Source organism: Anolis carolinensis, chromosome 4 (genome assembly GCF_035594765.1).
Source record: "Anolis carolinensis isolate JA03-04 chromosome 4, rAnoCar3.1.pri, whole genome shotgun sequence".
Classification (NCBI taxonomy): domain Eukaryota; kingdom Metazoa; phylum Chordata; class Lepidosauria; order Squamata; family Dactyloidae; genus Anolis; species Anolis carolinensis.
In genome coordinates this window covers 229,043,539-229,059,301 of record NC_085844.1, presented here as the reverse complement: position 1 = coordinate 229,059,301, position 15,763 = coordinate 229,043,539, and the positions used below count along the sequence as shown (strand labels likewise).

Genomic DNA, 15,763 nt, shown 5'->3' with positions numbered 1-15,763 from the left:
ACAACAAATTTGACAGAAAAAGTAGTTCAATACACAGTAATGTTATGTTGTAATTACTGTATTTATGAATTTAGCACCAAAATATCACGATATATTGAAAACATTGACTACAAAAATGCATTGGATAAGCAAGTCTTGGATAAGTGAGACTCTACTGTAGATATATAAAAATGCAATGTGCACAATTGGGTCCGAGTTAACAACAAAACCACTGGACCAAATCACACCAAATTTGGCCACAATACACCAACACATCCAAGATATGTCCTTCACCCAACCCCCCAGCCCCCAAAAAACAGATTGGCCTATATCTATTTTTCACTTCCCCTCCCCTCCATTTTCGGCCAAAATTGTATGCTCCCCTCTTTTCCCTTCACTCTGTGCACTTGCCCTGAGGCGAGTGACTGTGTTTACAACTGACAGGGGAGCCTGGCACATGGAGAAGAACAGGTACAGAGAGAGCCAACTGCTACGGCTGTTCTTTTTGGAGTGGCTTCCCTCCCTCCTTGCACATACAGGAACACATAAAAATCCAATTAGAAAGCAGGGGGGATAAGGAAGAGCCATTCTCCCCTTGGCTGCCAGTCAGAAGGATAGCCTTGCTGCCTTTAGGCCCCGCCCCCTTTGTGTCATAGCTATCCCCTAGCCACAATGGCGCCCAGGGCCCAGGCAGGGTTCACTTAGGCCTCTTCCACATAGCCTATAAAGTACAGATTATCTGATTTGAACTGGATTATATGGCAGGGTAGACTCAAGGCCCTTCCACACAGTTATATATAACTTAGAATGCTAAGGCAGATAATCCACAGTATCTGCTTTGAACTGGATTATCTTGAGTCCACACTGCCAGATAATCCAGTTCAGTGTAGATTTTATACAGCTGTGTAGAAGGGGTCTCATATAATCCAGTTCTAAGCAGATAATATAAGATTATAAATATAATATATAATAATTACTGTGGTATAATACAGAATAATATAATCTCTAAAATCAGAACAATAAATAAAGAGCAACATTCCAGAAAGGGAAATTCCAGAAAGGAAACAACCCCAGAGCCAGCTAACACCTCCCAACAAAGGATTCCCCAGGGAAAAAGCAGCCAGGCTTTGAAGCTGCAAGGCCATTAAATGCTAATCAAGGTGACTAATTGCAGCATTCATATTAGCCACATCAAGATTATTCATTGCTATTCAGCCTGGCCAACCAAGGATTCCATAAGGTAGCAAGCGTCCAGGCTTGCAGGCAGGAAGGCTATTCATGCTATTCAACCTGGCCAACCAAGATTTCCCCTAGGTAGAAAGCAGTCAGGCTATTAAGTGCAAGACTATTCAGCGATTCAAGCTGGCCAAACGATTCCCCTACAAAGGAAGTAGCCAGGCTTCAAAGCAGCTCTTTGACTGAGGGTGCTACTCCACCTTGCTAAACAAGGATTCCCCTAGGTATAACACAACCAGACATTGAAGTTTCAAGGCTATTCAGTTCAATTCAACCTTAGTTAGAAGGGGGCCAGGCTTTGAAGCAGTGATACTACTCTACTATTGAAGCTGACTAACCAAAGATTCACCTAAGTAGCAAGCAGCCAGGCTTTGAAGTAGCGAGTCTATTCATTGCAATTCTAGCAGCCCAAAAACCATTCCCCTAGAACACAAGTACCCAGCCTTCCAAGCAGCAAGCCTATTCCATTGCATTCCAGCTCACCAAACAAGTATTCCCATAAGAATAAAACAGCCAGGCTTTGAGGTTGCAAGGCTATTCACTTCTATTCCACCTGGGTAACGAAGTATTCTCAAAAGCCACAGCAATCCGTGGCCGGGCACAGCTTGTGTAATATTATAATTCCTGCAGTAAACTGTATATGTAGTAAATAGTATTATGCAGTTTTGCATTGCATCTGGGTGTCTATGGACTTATTTGAAATAAATAAATGTAGACTCAGAATTAAGCTATACATGTAAATGGCCTTTCATAGCTTGACTCCAAGAATGAATCACAGAATACTGATTCTTGCTGGCATTCAAAGAGACACAGATACAGTGGGGCCCCTTTTGATTCTGTTCAAAAGTTCCCAGAACCCTCTCTTTGGGTTCTGGGAACTTCTGGAGGCATATGCCAGTGAGTGCAGTTTGTAGGGACATCATCAGTTCAGCTGTGAGCAGATTTGGAAATGCTTTCCAATCACACTTGAGTTTAATACTTTTCCTCTCCCACTACATTCTTGTAATAGGATTGTATTTGCTTGAAAATCCTTGTGTATTTTCTTTTACCAAGGAGCAACTATTAGGGCTAGTATGCCTAAATGAATGCAGTAATTTATTCGATTTTCCTGTTGCTGTAGTATTTATCATAGAAGTCATATCTTGATTTGCATGGTATTGAAAGTCTCTTTAGCAAGGTCTGAAAGATTTGAATTGTACATATGATTTTATTAAATTTCCCTCTCATCCATTTGCAAGGCTGACAGGGACAATTGAAATATTCAAGAGATTTGCAGTAGCTTGATAACTTAAATAAGTTCAGATAGCCTCACAAAATGTCTGTAACAACAGGGTTGTTAAATTCAGTTACAATTGGCCATCACTGCTTTCAGAAGCAGTCCTTTAATTTACATTTGACAGTCTTTTACTGACAAGCCTTTTTAAATGATGTTTTAAAACAACATAGAGCTTTGTTTGTAAATAACAGCTTGTTATTCCTTTAACTTGTTTTGGCTCCTGTTCACTTTCTACTTCTGTGCAGCAACTGGCTTTCTGCTTTTTCATCATGCGCTATTTTTTTCTGTGGGTATTATCTATGCCTTTTACTGATTATACCCAGAATAATTAAGGAATATTTTCAAGCCATGGATGAGAAACTTCTTGCTCTTCAAAAATTTATCTTATCAAGGAAAATATTGTGCTAGAACCCTTCCAGACATAGATGTAGATTTTAGTTGGAGTGTTCAGTCATGTTCATTCATATCACAGGCAGTTTAAAACAATACAAAACACAGGAACATATTTTGTTATTTTTGAGATCTGAAGATTTGTATAAAGTCCATGGAAATAATCCTCCTGAAAAACACTTGTGACAAGTCAACAGGAAATCAAACACCTCTCAGTTTTATCCAAATTAATGGGATTTGGTAAATAAAAGCTGCAATATTCCCAATCTCAAACTTGCCCCTCTGTTACATCACCTGTTGGGGTATTTTTTTCAAACAAGAATAATTTTCCCCAAAAAGTTTTTTTTGTCTAACTTGGATACAAACATGTTCAGTACTGCATGTGAAGTAATTGGTTTTGTTGAGTTATGACTGAGGTGAAGTCCTATAGCACTGCAGGGCTTATTGGATTCAGATTCCCATCAACCCTGCCTGATATGTACAATCTGCAAGAATGATGGGGAAATGTAAACCAACAGTATCTGGAAGATGTCAGGTTTCTTCCAATGTCTGAATGAAGTGTGGAAATAACCTAGTGTAAGGACTAGAAAAATACAAATTGTCTGATCGTTTGACCTTCATGTAATTGGCAGTTGACATCAGAAATTTTGAAATGCTTTTTTTTAATGCATTCAGGCTGAGATACATAACTACATAATACCTTTTAGGAGGGGCATTTATTTCTCATCAGGAGACTTTGTTATTTTTATTATTCTATTTCAAAATTGTACATTCTGCTAGAATGGAGTTTCTTTTTACTTACTAATAAAATATACGTTACTGAACAGAGTGAACAAACTTTGTGCTTGAGCACATGTGAAAAATTTCCAGTACATATTACCTCCTCCATAGCCTGTGGCAAAGCCGCTTGTCTATTTTTCACAGTTCACCAGATAATATGATTATAAACTATGTCCAGTTTCTGTTTTTTAGTGTCCTATAGAGCAAGCAGAATTTTTTTTATTGATCCTTCTTAGTAGCAGACACAGATAAGAAAGTAAGTGTTGAAATGCCACTCTGTTAAATCAATACTTTAAAACAGTGGTTCTCAACCTTCCTAGTGCTGCGACCCCTTAATACAGTTCCTCATGTTGTGGTGACCCCCAACCATAAAATTATTTTCATTGCTACTTCCTAACTGTAATTTTGCTACTGTTATGAATTGTAATGTAAATATCTGATATGTAGGATGCATTTTCATTCACTGAACCACATTTGGCACAAATACTCAATACGCCCAAATTTGAATATTGTTGGGGTAGGGAGGATTGATTTTGTCATTTAGGAGTTATAGTTGCTGGAGTTTATAGTTCACTTACAACCAAAGAGCATTCTGAACTCCACCAACAATGAAATTGAACCAAACTTGTCACACAGAACTCCCACGACTAACAGAAAATACTGGAAGGGTTTGGTAGGCATTGACTTTGAGTTTTGGAGTTGTAGTTCACCTATATCCAGACAGCACTGTGGACTCAAACAATGATAGATCAGAGCCAAACTTGTCCCCAATACTCAATATGGCCAAATGTGAACACTAGTGAAGTTGCTGGGATTTATAGTTCATCTATAGTCAAAGAGTCCCCCACCAATGATAGAATTGGTCCAAACGTCCCACACAGAACCCCCACGACCAACAGGAAATACTGGAGGGATTTGGGAGGAATTGACAGTGATTAATGGGAGATGTAGTTCACCTACATCCATAGAGCACTGTGAACCTAAACAACGATGGATTTGGACCAAATCTGGCACATATACCTGATATGCCGAAATTTGAATACTGGTGGGGTGGGGGTGGGGGTGGGGGGCTGACTTGGTGGGATGATTTGCCATCTGTTTCCAAAAAGGAAGAGAAGGACAGGCGGAGAGAACTTCAGCCTTCTCTGCAAAGGGGTTCGTAAGACCATCAGAAATATGTGTTTTCTGATGGTTTTTGGTGACCCCTCTGACGCTCCCTTGTGACCCCCCTCCAGGGGTCCCGACCCCCAGGTTGAGAAACACTGCTTTAAATGGTTATGAAAAATTCAAAATAATTACATTTATTAGGGAGATAGAACATTTAATACCTCTAGGTTAGTTCTAATTTGATATTTAAATGTACATTATATTAATACTAAAAACCTCTCCAGAATGAAGATGAAAATCCTATCCATAATTGTACTTCATCCCTCATCTCATGTCCCTGCTGTGAGCCTGGAAGAGAATGAACTGCATGAATTTAGAAAACTCAATTTCATGCTTGTCCAGTCTCTGAAAGTAGAAATAAATTTACATAAATTACATCAATATACACACAGTAAAATCCAACGGTAAGCTGCAAAAATTTCTTAGGTAGCAGTATGAACCTTCACCTTCATTCAAGTCATTTGTGAATTACGGCGATCTTAACTTTATGTTGTTGATATTGTTGTGTGCACCTTCCAAGTTATTGTGAATTATGATAATCCTATCTCAGAGTGTTTACGGCACAATTTATTCTGAAGGTGTTTGCTAATATCTTCCTTTGAGAGGGTGTGACTTGCGCAAGGTTACCAACAGGTTTCAATTGGTGAGTAGGGCTTTATACCTAATACAGCATCAATACAATATTTCAATAACCCATAATTGGTGTGTATGCCTGCAAGCCGATATTATGGGGTGACCAAGTGAGCAGCAAAACTGAAGTATGGCAAGCAGGAAGAAAGCAACACAGTTAACCCCTCTACACTATACCACACTGTCCAAAATGGGGCAAGAAAGGCCTAAAAATTCCAGGGAGGGTGCGAAAGATGGGACATAGTTCCTTCTTTTTGTGTTCTTGCCTTATCTGCCCACTTCCCATATATGTCGAGCTGCTTTTTTCCCTCTCTCATATTCTCGTTGCTTCTATGCTTTATTCACACAAAAACTCCAGCAAGGATTGCAGAGGAAGTATATGAAGGTTGTATGTGGCCAATATAGCAAACAAAACATTCCTCCTCATATATTTTTTAGGATCGTGCTTTCAAAATAATTTGGAGTGGGTGGGGTGGTGAATTTACTACATTCAGATTTTATCCTTCTGGAGAGATAAGCGGAATTGAATACTAAAGCATTGTTTCTGATGTCTGGCAATAACCCCCAATCAACTCTTTGCCTGACATATTCTTAATTAGCTTTCTTCATTTATCAAGTCTTTTTGACCCTGGAGCATATTTGACACAATCACAGCTTAAGTTTCAATATATTTCTATCAACAATACATTACGTTCTCTAGTGAATATAGCTCATGCGTAGTTTAATACAAACACTGTTCCAAAGACTCCCTACTTCCAGTGAGATGCCATTGAAATACTTGATGCAGGACCCTTCAACTTGTGCTATTCAGCAGTATTGCAACATGTAACCATAACAATAATCTAGATGCAAATGCAGCATAGAAATTCCTCCACAAATAATTTACCCCCTTGTTCCCTCTATTTTATTCAAGTTGAAAAAGGCCTACTCCTCAGCCCTGTAAATTAATACAGTCTCTTACTTAGGGTCATTTCAGTAATTCATTAGGAGCACTTGGAGCATAGGTGTGGGCATGTTCTTTTCTCTCTCAAAACACACACAGATACATGTACATGTGGGATGTGGGATGGCTCTTGAAATGGCATCTGAAGCGAGCTGTGTAGCCTGGAAATCAGTATCTGAAATTTTGCTCTCTTGTTCACAAATATAAAGGTGTGAGCTCTCTTCATATTAATTTTGAAACAATTCTTTACACACACACAAATCTATGATTTTACTATTCAGTGCAAGCACTTTACCTAAAGGAGACCTTTAGGCAACGTATTAAACTCTACATTGCTTTTCATAAGTGACTGTTCCGATGTTCCTCCTAGGGGAAAATGGGATGAGAGCTGGAAATCTAAATGTATTAAATTCAGATTAAAAGATTATTGTTGCTGTTATTTATGTCCTGCTCTTATCTCTTAATTGAGACACAAAATAGCTCACAGCATTAAAATACAATATAATTGAACATCCATACAATTCAAATATTAAAATAGAATTAAGTATACAAGTCAGTTAAAATAATTTAAAACATTTTAAAACAAAAAGATCTGGAAATGATAATCTTTTGTCCTGAGTTTACAGTGTTCTCTCACTACTTCGTGGTTCGCTTTTTGCGAACTCGCTGTTTCGCAGTCCTCCCCCCCCCTCAAAGGGTAACCTATGTATGTGTGTGCCTCTCCCTCTCGTTCTGCCGTTCTCCCTCTCCTTCACACAGAAATGGTGGAAGCAGAGGCTCTGTTGAGACCACCCAAGCCCCCCCCCTCCTCCTTCCTCGAAGCAGATGGCAAGGAGGGGCTGCAAAGAAGGAAGGAAGGAAGGAATCCCCTCCTCTTCCCACAAGCCTCTTCTTCTTCTCCAAAGGGCGGGAGGGACGTCACTGCAGGCCCCACCCCCTCCATGTTGTGAGGCAGCCAGGCAGCAAATAATAGTGCATAACTACTAAAATAAGGTATAAATATTAAAATAAATATAGCGTCCCTACTTTGCGGATTTTCCCTTTTCGCAGGTGGTGCTGGAATGTAACCCCCGTGATAAGTGAGGGAACGCTGTAATCCCGTGGTATTAGCTTTAAAGAGAACTTAAATACACCTTGAATTTTCACCTGAACAGCAGAACACTTTCTCGACTTGGGGTGTTATTTGGGACACACTTAATAACAATTCATGGGTGGTGAAAGTGTGGGTAGAACTTGTTGCAAAGCATTGTGTTTAGGTGTTACTCTTTGATAAATAAAGGGTAAGTTTACAGCTTGTTGCCAAGCATGTGAAGTTTTACAAATTGAGTTCTCGATTTTTAATTATTATAATTTTAATTCATGTTTTGTAACATTTGGAAGTGAACTCTGTAGAGGAATGTGAGGGCAATAGCCTCCAGTAGCCTGTCTAACCTTTGTTCTTTCTGTCTAAATAGGAGTATGCATGGTAAAGTTTAAAGCTTCCTGATACCAGCATGTACCAGTCTTTATTCTTAAGAATAACAGGCTCTTAACCCATTTTATACAGTGTATTGATTCACTCAAGAGCTGAGATCTTTTCGCTGTTTTCTTTTACATATAAAATTTGTTCTTATCTAGCTTTTTACCATTTTGCTAACTACTTGAGTGATAAATATATTCATTTTTCAAAATGGTTCATTATATTTTCTGAGTTTGTCCTCATGGGACATTCATTTTAATGAATTCCCTTTTTCACCTCAAGAGTAAATGTAAACTCCCATTATTTGTGGGTGTCTCTTAAGCTTTATAATAGATACTCCTTACATGAAATGTATGATGTGGTAACTGCACTACATTAAAGAAATGAAAATATCGAGAAAATAGGAGTTTAGAGATGCAAACCCCAACAGTGACAATGCACATTATGTATACTAGATGTTTATTTATTTCAATTATTTCTATCCCGCCCTTCTCACCCGGAGGGAAAACAGCTTTTGAGAAGGACAGAGGATAGATATTACAATTTATTAATGTTGGATTTAGTATTCAAACCATGGGGAAAAATAGGTCTGTTGAGACTTGCAGTCCCAAGAACATTTAAAAGGCTACATTTGATCTATCAGTTTTTTTAAAAAGGAAGAAAAAGTGTGCACTTCTGTCCAGTGCAGAATTGCCTAAAAAGCTGTTTTTAAAAAATCTGTACCATTGTGTTCCAGAGATGTATGTAAAACATTTTCATTTTATGTGTTGTGTACTGCTTGTTTGAGCTGAGAGGAGGAACAAATATGCGAAGCACCAAATTCATTATAAAGTTCAAGTTTAATCGCACAACCTTAAGACCTATACATTCTTTCCAAGATACGAAAGATCTGTGTATAGGCTCGTAAACTCCTGCCTGGCCAATGTGGAAGTATATATTTTGGATTATTCAGTGATTTGCTTGCTTTAGAGCTATATTGACTTCCTATTCCCCCCCCCCCCCCCCCCCCGGATTTCTTTCTGGTGATGAAGCAGAAGCAATTAGTAAAAGACTTCAGAAAATAGTTTCTTGTTGTGCAGAAAGACTGTGACTAATCTAACCTTTCTTTTATTTCAGTGAACACCTACCTCTTCATGATGCAAGCTCAAGGCATCATGATACGTGAAAACATGAGAACAATAGGAGCTCAGGTTTATGAACAGGTGGTCCGCAGTGCCTATGCCAAGAGGAACAGCAGTGGGAATGACTCAGGTATATTATTATGAATCTTGATACCTTTGGGATATATGGATATGGGAGTGGGAGAGGAACCTAGCCAATGTGTGAAACACTAGGAGACATTTTTCATAATATGGAAAGCACAGAACTGCTTTCTACTACTTCAGAATGCCATGAATGGTATAGCAAGCTTCAGTATCTGGATTTCAAAAGGATACAGCGGCTGGAGAATGCCACTTGGAAAGATACTGACATCTCTTGTAAATTTCCTTTGAATTCAAAGATCTTCAGTGTAGAACCCTGTTTTTTAAATGTCATCTCCCTTCAGATAGTGCTTCCCCCACCTACTTGATATTGAAATAATTTACACTGATACTTGCTAATGGTAGCATGTGATATTAAATTATATTAAAATGAATTGCCCTACCTCCAAAGAGACCCATCATGGTGCAATGGTTTGTGTGCTGGGTTAGGATTCTAGGAAACCAATATTCAAATTCCCATTTAGCCATGAAGAAGGCAGTGGAAAATGCTCAAACAAATCTTGCCAAGAAATTCTTGTGATAGTTGTGTGCCTTTAATTGTTGGAAACAACATTGTAAACCAGGCCCTTTGCAGACAACTTTTATTTGCAAAAGATACATTCGATTTTTCAGCCAAGTGTTTTATGAAAATGAAATTGCTGAGATTCAGTAGAAGTATCTCACTAGAAAATTAAATGCATACGAAAGGCATATGGAAATGTTCCTGTTCTCCACATGCGTTGCCTTCTCAACTTATGTGTATGTAACTTTGTAGCTCTGCTAGCAGGCTATTGCACAGTTCCTTTTGTTTGCTGACAACAGAATTAACCATCTTTGATCTTAAATAGCTGTCCACTTGATAATGACAATTCTGTGATCTAGTTTCTTTATTACTAGTGGTGCATCTGAAAGTAGGAATGGAAGAATCACTGCTGACTCAGCAGTGCTGAGTGTTTCTTGCCTATGAAAACCCTGTTAAATTAATAGGGTCATCATAAGACACAGGCATGCAAATACACTGAGAATAGGGAATGTTGTGTTTTAAATATTGGTAATTAGTGTTGAGGAAATGGCCTTCTGAGGAGGAAACATGCTACTTGCCACTCATGTGGCTTCAGCACTCATACTTTAAAGAGAATATTACTGTCATGTAAACGCTTAATTGAAAATGTAGTTTTAAAAATGCAAATGTAACCTTGTGATATGTGGGCTACTGAAAAAGAGGAGCAGGATTCCTGAGATTAATTCCCAGATAATGTAAGCCTTCAGTCCATCAGTTGGCAGAATCCCGCAGGGTCATTTTTATATCCCCAAGGATCTTTAGGACTTTCCGCAATTACTTTTTAAAAAAATGAAAAACTGTATTGTAATTTACCTGCCAGGTTGTTTTTTAAAAAAATAATCCTTCAGAAGTAAATTACTGGTAATTCAGGTATGGAAAAATTGTCCTCTGGAAGGCACACAGGCATTTTAGGGATTTTTTAAAATTAAAAAATTAAAAAGAACGGGAAAAGGCAGACTAAAAGTTTTGAGTTTCTACAGAAGGTTATGTAGCCTCTATGACTTGGTAACTGCTCACCTTAATCTAATTACTTAAGATAGAGCAGTGTTGAAAATTTCTTTTTCATTTCCATTTCTGGAATGCTTGAAAGATGGGCTCTAAAGGAAATTTAGAATCAGTGGGAAGAACAGAGCCTTAAACATCATGCTGACTATTGACATGATCACTCCCACTTCTCCAGTACCGGGCTCTGTTTATGTGCTCAGAAGAATGTCTAATCATTTAAATAAGCACATCTCAATTTGAATGGAATGCTTATTGCTTGTTTAGTTTCTGTAGTAAAGCATACACTTTTTGGAGATCTATCAGCTGTGCTGAAGTCTGGATAAATCTGTCTAGGATAATGGGCAGCTGTGGGTAAAATCATATTCATTGTATCTGCCCTACATCCAAGAGAAGATACACAATCAGTTGTTGTATTAATATTGGTACGTTGTGTGATTACTGTGAGCTGCCTGAGTATAGTGAACCTTGTACTTGATAAGCATGCTATCATAGAAACTATCTTTTCTCAGTCTTGGGACACAACTCTTGAGTCACCACTGATTGCACAATCCACTTGCTCTCAGTTGCTCAGTGTTGTTAAAAAACAATGTTGCTTGATTTTCTTTTAACTAGTACATCCAGGAAGAAGAAATTCTATTAGATTCTGAGTCTGAGACTCAAATTTCAATATGTACATGATGGGGGGGGGGGGGGGGGAGGCTGTTGTGGCATTTACTGCAATTTGACCTTGGAAAAGGGGTGTCTTAGAAGCTGTATAATTTTTAGTTTTACAAATAACCTCAGTGGCTGGAGGTTATTGATACTTTTAATTGGTACTTGTAAGTTTTAACTGTTTCATATGATGTGTTAAATTAGGTTATTTTTATACAGTAGAGTCTCACTTATCCAACATAAACGGGCTGGCAGAACGTTGCAAAAGTTGGATAATAAGCCTATTAAACATCAAATCATTTTATTTATTTATTTTATTACAACATTTCTACCCCACCCCTTCTCACCCCTCAGGGGACTCAGGGTGGCTTACAACATGAACATATATATCACAACAATTTATATCATGTTTAAAAATCCATTTAAATTAAAAACTTACATTAAAATTGAGAGCTTACATTAAAAAACCTATATAGTTATACATATAAATATACATTCAGGCACGTTTCAATTCCAAGTGGGGCAATCAGTGAGTCGTATAATTACATTATGATTTTACAAATTAAGCACCAAAACATCATGTTTTACAACAAATCTACAGAAAAAGCAGTTCAATACACTGTAACGTTACGTAGTAATAGCTGTATTTACGAATTTAGCACCAAAACTTCTCAATGTATTGAAAAATTGACTACAAAAACACTGACTACTAAAAGGCAAACTGTTGGATAATACAGAACATTGGATAATGAAGGTTGGATAAGTGAGACTCTACTGTATTTGTATATGATGTTTAGTTGATTATGTATTGTGTTCCGATGTATTTATATTGGTTTTAAACTTTGTACACCGCTTTGAGTCCCATCCATGGGAGAAAAGCGGGATAGAAATGAAATAATAATAATAACAACAACAACAACAACAACATGAACATGAACACGTGAAGACTGTGGTCAGCAAAGAATACACACAAAGGGTCAGAAAAATTCTCAAAAGCAATCTCAATGGAGGCAACACCATCAAGGCCATAAACACCTGGGCCATACCTGTCATAAGATATACTGCTGGCATTATAAATTGGACACAGGCGGAATTGGACAATTTGGACAGAAAAACAAGAAAACTCATGACCATTCATCATTCACTGCACCCTTGCAATATTGTTGACCGGCTATATCTGCCTAGAAGATCAGGTGGCAGAGGACTCTTACAAGTAAAACAAGCAGTCAAAGAAGAAGAACATGCCCTGGCAGAATATGTAAAGCAAAGTGAAGAACCCGCTTTGATTGAAGTCAAAAATCAGAAAATCTTCAAAGCACAGCAGACAAAAAACAGTACAAGAAAACCGCACTACAAACTAGAGCTGACAGCTGGCACAACAAAACATTGCATGGAAAGTTCCTTGAAAAAATTGAAGGAAAAGCTGATAAGGAGAAGACCTGGCTATGGCTCACGAATGGGACCCTGAAGAAGGAGACAGAAGGCCTGATCCTTGCAGCCCAGGAGCAAGCCATCAGAACAAATGCAATTAAGGCCAAGATCGAAAAATCAGCTGATGACCCAAAATGCAGACTGTGCAAGGAAGCCGATGAAACCATTGATCATATCCTCAGCTGCTGTAAGAAAATCGCACAGACTGACTACAAACAGAGGCACAACTATGTGGCCCAAATGATTCATTGGAACTTATACAAAGAAAGGATTCCCTGAAATGCACAGGCAAGAGGCTACTATAGCTAGAAATGTAATCCAATAATATGAACTATAAAACAGTAATTAAACCAAAATATAATCCATGTGTTACCAACACACATACATTCATAGAAAGTAAAACTCTATATTCAGAGTTTGTGAGTCCAATGCCCACCAGAGTTCATGTTCCACATGGAGGACTGTATAAGTCACTAATTGTGAGTCCAAATTTAAACGTCCAAGTGAGTGAATCCTTTTATGAAATCCAATGCTTTAAACAAGTCCAAGGTTAGTCACCATCCACGACCCGTTTCGACTGTGTAGTCTTCCTCAGGTGGTGGTTATGCAGGTATTGGAACTTATGCCTCAAGTACTACCTCCCAGCAAAAGTATTGGAAAATGAGCACGCAAAGATACTGTGGGACATCACAGGTGTGGAAAGGAAAAAGGTTTGGATCATTGATGTTGCCATCCCAGGTGACAGACGAAAAACAACAGAAAAAACTCAGCCGCTATCAGGACTTCAAGATTGAACTTCAAAGACGCTGGCAGAAACCAGTGCAGGTGGTCCCGGTGGTGATTGGCACATTGGGTGCCGTGCCAAAAGATCTCAGCCGGCATTTGGAAACAGTAGGCATTGACAAAATCACGATCTGCCAACTGCAAAAGGCCACCCTACTGGGATTTGTACGCATCATCCGAAAATACATCACATAGTCCTAGACACTTGGGAAGTGTTTGATTTGTGATTTTGTGATACGAAATCCAGCATATCTATTTTGTTTGCTGTGTCATATAATAATAATAATATTTAAATCTCTCATACCGGTAGGTTTTTTTTTTCAGATTACACAACTAATCCATATCTGTGGAAATTCCAATTGTCTATCTTTTCCTAATGTTATCTTTAGATTGTTTGAGATGAGGTTATGAAATATGACATGCAGTGTAACAGAAGCATAAACTGTTGTTAGAGGAGGGTTTTGTTTGTGTGCTTCTGTTTTTTTTTTCCCTTTTTGCTGAGAATATACCAAATATGTTATATTTGGGGTGGATTACTTGCTTCATTTGAGCCACATTGCCTGCACTGCTTTCTCTTCACATAAAAGTACAAATGAGAAAAAAAAACCTGTGTTAGAATCTTAATGTTTATTTTAAAAGGACATGCATATAGAAGTTTATGGTAAGGATATGGAACTCACAACTCTCAGCAGCTCTATCTAGCATAATTCCTTTTGAGAAAGGATTTGAATTGTAGTTCACCAGCATTTTGGAAAACCACCTTTTCTCTATTCCTGCTTTCTTATAAACATCAAAAGAACTTTATAATAACAACACTCCATCTATAGCTGCATTTTCTGATACTACTGCTGTTGATCACTTCTATCATTTTTCAATATGGGAAGATCTGAACACTTTATAACTCTGTTATAATGATCAGCATAACAAATAGGACAGCTGCAAGTAAAGTTGTGAATAGCGACTGAAAGCAGCTCATTTTCATATCTGCAGTAGCAATAATTTTAACAAGATGGTTTATGAATTAAAGTGTATGTATTGAACTTTTCAAAATAATTTTACATAAAAAGGGCAAGTTGGGAATATCTTCCCCTCTTTCTTCAGATCCTTTGTGTGCTCTTTCTTTCTTGTTCTGTCTTCTTTAGTTCAAGCATTTGTGTATTCTTCAAAGAGTTACCAGTCTTTTTGTTTTATTTGTTCTCCTGTAATTTTCATCATAAAGAAAATTAGCCTATCCATGTCCTTTATTTCTATCATTTTTTTCTATCCAATGTGCCGTGGATGGCATCTCTCCTTGTTTCCAATTTTTTGCATAGAACATCATTGCCACGGTTGTTAGGTAGGTGAATAAAATGTCTTTGTTTGAATCAAAATCGACTTCTGAGTCTGTCATTCCTAGTAGGTAATATTCTGGTTTCTTTTATTTGGTAGCTTCCATACAAGACCACCACATGTGGTAGAAGCTCCCTTTGTGTTGGTGGCATTTCCAGCACTTGTTCTGAGTGTTTTATACATTATTCTCATCATCTTTAGCCAGTTTTCTTTGAGGTCAATCGCGTAAGTGTACCGTAGTTTTTTGTTCCAGATTTCTTCACATTCGTTTAATTTTATCGCTTTTCCTATAATTATAGCTCATTTAGTCAGATAGTTTTTTATTCCCTCACCCTCTGTAGACCATTCTAAAAGTTTATTGTAAATTTTTGTTATGGTTTTCTTCTTCGATTGTATCCGTTTCTCCCAGAATTCTTCTTTTTCACTAAATCCATTACTCTTGTCCTGATTGTAGTATTTTCATTTGTAAATACAGTATTGAAACCATGAAAGGTTTTTGTATTTGTTAGCTCATTCTTCTTGTGTTTTCAATTGAAGGGATTTGTTTCTCCTGACCAGTATTTCCTTATAAGTTGGCCACCTTGTCCAGCCCAATAATCTTCTTTGATGAGCTTCTAATGATGAGACCCACAATGAGGTTTTTGAATAAATGTGCCTCTTACGTCTCCCCCATACAGATCTAATAAAGTGGTTACCATTTTTTTTTTCTATTTTGGTTCTTCTGTACCAGAGGTAAGAGTACCACCCTACTCTCAGGTCGAAACCTTCTAATGTTAGTGTTTTTTCTTTCTTTAGGGCTATCCAATCCTTTACCCATGCCAGGGAACACGTGTCAAAAATGGTTTTTTAAAGTCTTATCCCACTCTGCAAATAGTATGTAATAAGAACTGGAACGAAACAA

General features: G+C 37.8%; 1 protein-coding gene across 1 annotated transcript in view; it reads left to right on the top strand.

The window, feature by feature from the left end:
- b4galt5 (beta-1,4-galactosyltransferase 5) overlaps positions 1-15,763 on the top strand; it is an 80,087-nt gene that overhangs the window by 44,156 nt on the left and 20,168 nt on the right. The window contains exon 2 of the mRNA XM_003220649.3: positions 8,977-9,111. Within this exon, the coding sequence (XP_003220697.1) occupies positions 8,977-9,111 (135 nt within the window). The remainder of the gene's footprint in view (positions 1-8,976; positions 9,112-15,763) is intronic.